Genomic DNA, 6,000 nt, shown 5'->3' on the forward strand with positions numbered 1-6,000 from the left:
CGGTGGTGGGCAAGGGGCTCGGGACCACACCTATGCATGCGGTCTTCTCATGTAGAGGCTGTGGATAGGGAGGTGTGGGAGGGGTGAGTGAAGGTGGAAACCCTAACCCTTGGAGCGAAGGTGAGAGAGAGAGAGAGGAAAAATCCTAGTCGACCGATCGAAGGTGAGCGAAAGTGCACCGGCCGAGGGAACCCTAACCCTCGGAGTGAGAGAGGGAGGACTTATCGGAAAGGCAGAAGAACTGTGTCGGTCCCTGCCTGCCCGATTCGGCGTGGTTCAACCATCCTTGATCTATAAAGTTGGCTAATAACACCCATACTTGCATCTTTTCAATGAGTTCTCCTCATGTTCAGAGGAAGATTGATTAATAAATGGGAATACCATAGAGATTTGTAGCTGGTTTTATTCCTTATCGTCCTGTTGTGCCTTCATCCAGGTTGTTTTAAACATTTTGGAGTGATCCTAAGAATTCAAGACTATTTTCTATTCTTTTGAGTACACAATTAGGGCATCTAGTGTTTAAAATTAAACCTGGTGATTTGTTCATTTGTTTCAGGCCTATTCGATTTATTGGGTTCACTGGCCTTACCAGGTCTTAAGAACTTAGTCTTCAGGTGTGCAGTTATAGGAGTGGTTGTTACCTGGATCGGAATTTTTTTAATGACTCATGAGAGATGAGTGGGCAGAATCACAATAATTACCATTATAATGGTCAATCAAGTGTGGTATGTAAGATGAGCTCCAAGATTACATGTGCTTCTGATAGAAATTGGTGTGTTTCATTTGGAGTTTTTCTCTTTTAATCCTTTAGTGACACTGCACACAGCTGTATTCATATTTTCCTGCCATGTCCGCTATGCTATTCTCTTCACCTGAGATTTTTCTTGAAATTGTCTGTTGCATTAAGTTTTCCCCTGCTATCCTAGGTGGTAGGGAGTATGAAAACATTTTTTTTAAAGAAAAATAATTGGACTAATATGTGAATTTGGCAGTTTTGGAGAAATCCCAGTTGCATTCTGCCTGACTGCATGAGAACTATTATTTGCTTTTTGTCTTGCTTTTACTTTTCCTTTTTATTTTATTTTAATCTCTTTATTTTCAACCTTCTTTTTATGTGTATTTGTGTTTCTTTATCACAGGTTACTTCTGTTTCATTTAGTGGTTGTGGTACCTATTTTACTGCCTCTAGCACATCAAATAACACCTTGGTGTGGGATACACGGTTCCTGCCATTTAACCGTGGGCAGGCTGCTCTAGGGGCATCCTGTCAAAGCAATGATATGCGTTTCTTTAGGCCTCTACATTGTCTGAGCCATGGGAAGCAAATGCCTACTGCCGAACATGCTGGTCAACTGCCAGGGTGAGTTTCAAATAATAGGTTTGCTGCAGTTGTTTACTATTCGTATAATTAAACTTCTACCTATTCAAACAAGACTGGTGGCATCAGTTAAGCTGAAGTGAATCTATATCGATGCCATTGATTCATACTGAATTGTTGGGGTATTTATCTACTAATTTTATTGGGTCATAAGTTAATAAAACATGACAGGTTCATTCATAAAGTGCTTTCATTGCATCACTTTTTTCATTATCCATCAAAAATGTAATCTGATACCTGTTCTGTGGTTGTTAGTTCATTGGAAAGACCTCCGAAAAATCATATAGTTTTCTAATTTCTTTTGAACAGTAAGTGACTGTAACAAGAACTAAGTCTTCCCTGAGTTTGATATGTACGAAATGGCTGTGTATGTCCAATCACATGATCATACGTGCATTTTAAATCCTCCGCTGAATGCTGCTCCCAAAAAAACTTGAAAGATGTACGGTCAACAATTTATGTATATAATTTTGGCCATAAGAGGGCTGTAGGTGTATCTTTGTATCAGTGTTGCTAAAGCAGCGTCTAGATGCAAGGTGCAGGCAAAGCCCACCCCAAGCACCTTGCCTGTAGGGAGGCGAAGCTCCTTTAGAGAGGTGCACAAAAAAAAAAGCCTCAGAGGCATGTGCCTCATTGAGACTCTAAGGTGCACCTTTCTTAAATAAAGCTCAATCTCTTGAACCTTTTCTTAGATGAAGATCAATCTCTCAATTAGATCTGTAGGAATCAATCTCAGGGATGATAATTAAAAATCCAAAAGAAATTAATTAAGTGGCTGATTTGGTAAAGGAAGAAGGTGGAGGGGGGGGGGGACTCCAAGAGGTTCAATGGAGCTCCAAGGTTTGGTGTATCTAAGGTGCTTTCCTCTTCTTCTTCTTCTTTGTTCTTTCTTCTTTGGACAGGGCATCCCTGCTACTCTGTGAAACAGGATTTCTTCTGTTCTTCTTTTTTCTTCTCTCTTCTTCTTGTTTTGACAGGGCATCCTGCTGTACAAAACATGGGACTCTACTGCTGTGTGAAACAGGGGACTGAAATCCCTTTTTTGCCTCTTCTTCTTCTTCTTCATCATCATCTTCGTCATTGTTCTTCTGCTGCACTTCCTCTCCCCTTTCTTCTTCTTCTTCAGCTGCTGCTGCTGCTACTCTTCTTCTTCTTTTTCTTCAGCAGCTGCAGCTGCAGCTGCAGTTATGTTTCTGTCTATTAGAAACAGAAAAGAGGATAGAGTATACCATGTCCTCCATATGTGTATAAATTTGAGTTCTAATGCCTTTTCTTTTGTGTTCTTAAATTGATACTATATTATTAAATATATTTAGAATCATGTATCCATTTTTGTCTAAATATATATTTATATTTTTACAGCTCATTTCATCAAGGCACACACCTTGTGTTTCACCTTTTGCCTAAGCTCCAAGAGACCTTGAGATTTTGACAACTTTGTTTTTTATATACAGGCAATAATTGTATGGGTTTGGGCATGATTTGTTGCCGAATCATGTTTAACATTCATTAGAAGTTGTTGGCTCTGCCACTGAGGGCATTTTGGTTTTTATTATCCACCTAAAATGTGGATCCTCTTTGCAATCTAAGATTAAGGGTGAGAACACATTCAGGGCATTGCACTTTCCCTTTTTTCTTTTTCCCTTCCTCTCCTTCCTCTACTATCTTCTGTCTTTCCTTGTTCTTCCTATTTCTAGGCCTTGCACATGATTTGAGACTCATACAAGTTCTTAAATACTTGTGCCACAAAAATGTCTGGTTGGCTGGTGCTTCTTTTTACATTTCTATACAAAGATGTGCCATTGAATATATTGTATTATTGTGTAAAATATGCAGTATTTTGGTTTCTTATGGTGCTCCAAGATTGAATAAATAATAAACATGACTTCCGTGATCTGACTCTGTAGTCTCTATCAGGTTTAATAGGCTTTCTCAAGGTTTGCGATACTAGTATCATGCACTGTCCCGGTAGCTAACTGGTATGGTATGCCCCTACCGGCACGTGGTACGCTGTTTGAGGTAAAACAGTAGTTGTACTATGTGTCGGCACGGTGTTGTACGAGCCCCTTATTTATACTGGTGCCTTACCGGTACAATATGGTATGCTCAATAACAAGTGATACGGCTTGGTACAGCAAGCCTTGATTCTTACATAGTGATCTTTAATGGACAGCACTTTCAGTAGCAATAGAATAAGGGGCCATACACTATAGGCTTGAATATGGTTTTGCTGGACTCTTGTTCTGGAATGTCTGACAATTATGACAAGTGCATGCACAATGACAATCAGGTAATATATGATTTCATGGTGAGTCAATCTTATGGAACTTGAGAGTTGCATGCATTAGGTATGAATGGTATAAGGACAATTAAAGGAGTCCCTGACAAGGGAATGACTTGATTTGCAAGGATTGGAATATTTAAATAGTGGAATTGCATGAAATGAGGATTTGGAGAGGGCCCTTGCAATAGATTTAGCTGTTGGTGCAAGAAAATTGCAAAGGATTTAATTTATAAAGCTACCTGTAGAGGATATAATATAGCTTATTGATTATTAATAGTAAATCCCTTTTCTTGCTGACTCTTTTATTTTATTATTTATATAACTGCTTAATGGATGGTTCTATGTAGTGCAATGAGTTGTATAGTTTTTTCTTTTATTTTGACATCTCTTTGTCATATTAATGGCATATTTGGTTTTTTCTTTTTTTGGATTGTCTATAGCCATGTTGATGAGGGTGATCAAGGTGTAAATGATGCTCGGTGGCTTCAAAGGGAGCCTGTCTTGGTTACTGTCAGTGGTGATGGGAGGTGAACTCATTTCCTTTTTTTATTCTTTTTCTCTCTGATATCCATCATGGTTATAACTTGATGAATTTGTGTACATAGCATGGCAATGTGGAATGTTGCCCTAGGTCAACCATGTGTCAGGCATATCATCAACCATACAAGATGTGTTAATACTGTACGTCAGTAATCTCTTCCTTTATTGCAGTAAATCATATATGTTTTGGCCTTTCATTAATAATGGAATGTTTATTTGGTCCCTCGCTCCTAGGTTTAAATGGTGCATTTGATTGTGATTGCAGGTTGCTGTGGCTCCAAATGATGAATACTTATGCACAGGGGGAGATGATCAAAAAGTTGTAAGTTACCTAAGTTGCCCTTTGTAGATAGATAAATATCTAAATCTATGAATGGGTACATCAGTAGGTATGCACGTGCTTCTTCCCTATTCATACTTATCTTTTGTGCACAACAACATGCGTACATGCATGTTAAGAGTGCTTTCTAGCATCATGAAAACGATAATGTAAAAAGCAAATACTTGAACTATCCTTAGGCTTTATTACCACTGAGTGTCCTCTTTCTTTGATTGGATGATCAATTCATAATGCGGGCGAGTATTTCACTCAATTTAATGGTTGCTCTGTCCATCTTTTAAGTGTCTGTGCCCCATTAAACAAAATACTGTTATCCGTTGTTAATTCTAACTGGGAAAGACCAGTCAGTACTTGTCATTGCATCTATACAAGCCTTTTGTAATCTGCTAGGCCTAATTCACAATTATGGTTGGATCTTTAACTTATCCTGTCATTGTTGATGATAAGTGTGTGTGTGTGTGTGTGTGTGTGTGTGTGTGTGTGTATATATATTACCATGAAAGTTTATTTAATGGGACACTAATATATGTGCATGGAAAAAAGGTTGAAAGCATCCATATTCATCGGAGAAGTTCCCTAGAACCATGTCTTGAATCATGAAGTTGCCATCCAATGCTGTGCTAAAAAATTGCCTTTCAACTCCATGTTGATTATTTTGCCTGATATATCGATTTGGTTGACAGGTATTGTATCACAATAACAACGGAAGCGCACATAAAAAATGGCGCCTATCTCACCCACTGAATGGGAATAATTAGCATCATTCAGTACATGGCAAATTCTGAGTTCTATTGTGGGAAATGAGTCGGTGGAACAATAACAATATGTACAGAAATAGTTACATATGTTGGTCTACAATTTAGTCATTCTCTTGTGCAATTCCAAATTTTCGAGAAACTGGCTGAGGCTTGGGTACTTGGGCAAGATGCAGTGACTTGATGTCTTATAACTGTTGTCATGCAGGGTTTTTCTCTATGATTATCTGTATTTTCCAAACAACATTTTCTCCCTTTTTTCTTCTCTGCTGATATGATCTTATGATAGCTAAGAAAAATCAAGGAGATGACAGACCTGAAAATGTTGCGGAGATTTCTGATGCTGTATCTGTTCTAAAATTGGGGGCTTGACTGTTCTAAAATCAAGGAGATGATGGTCCTTGTGTTTCAGAATAGTTGTTTGAGCTTTGGTGCTGGTTGAATGCCGGACAGCGTCCTATGCGAAGGTGAATAACTGCTGAAACTGCTATTTAAGCTCCTATTTAGAAGACTGGCACTTATGTTTGGCCTTGACCCAGGCAACTTGTCCTGCTCTGCTGCTACCCGAACTTCTACCCTCTTTCTTTCCTGAAAGAAATGAAATTATTCGCAAATAATTTACAGAAAGTGGTAATTATGGTTTGAGTACCAGTCCATCCTAGGAAGGATCATTATGGGACGCCCTTTCCAATTTTCTTTTACA

At 38.6% G+C, this 6,000-nt stretch overlaps 1 protein-coding gene across 3 annotated transcripts in view; it reads left to right on the top strand.

Moving 5' to 3' along the window:
• Positions 1-5,638, top strand: part of LOC103707865 (uncharacterized) — a 29,173-nt gene extending 23,535 nt beyond the window's left edge. Inside the window, exons 16-20 of one of the 3 annotated variants that reach the window (XM_008792554.5) lie at positions 1,140-1,360; positions 4,103-4,189; positions 4,268-4,343; positions 4,468-4,524; positions 5,226-5,638. In XM_008792554.5, the coding sequence (XP_008790776.3) occupies positions 1,140-1,360; positions 4,103-4,189; positions 4,268-4,343; positions 4,468-4,524; positions 5,226-5,300 (516 nt within the window). In that variant the 3' untranslated portion in view covers positions 5,301-5,638. Of the gene's footprint in view, positions 1-556; positions 726-1,139; positions 1,361-4,102; positions 4,190-4,267; positions 4,344-4,467; positions 4,525-5,225 lie in introns of those variants that run through there. The other 2 variants (XM_088706514.2, XR_015971038.2) reach the window with 2 other exon arrangements.
• The last annotated feature ends 362 nt before the right edge of the window (positions 5,639-6,000 follow it).

The sequence above is a fragment of the Phoenix dactylifera genome, chromosome 11 (genome assembly GCF_051530095.1).
Source record: "Phoenix dactylifera cultivar Ajwa chromosome 11, Ajwa_hap1_PhDact_Kaust_v1.1, whole genome shotgun sequence".
Classification (NCBI taxonomy): Eukaryota; Viridiplantae; Streptophyta; class Magnoliopsida; order Arecales; family Arecaceae; genus Phoenix; species Phoenix dactylifera.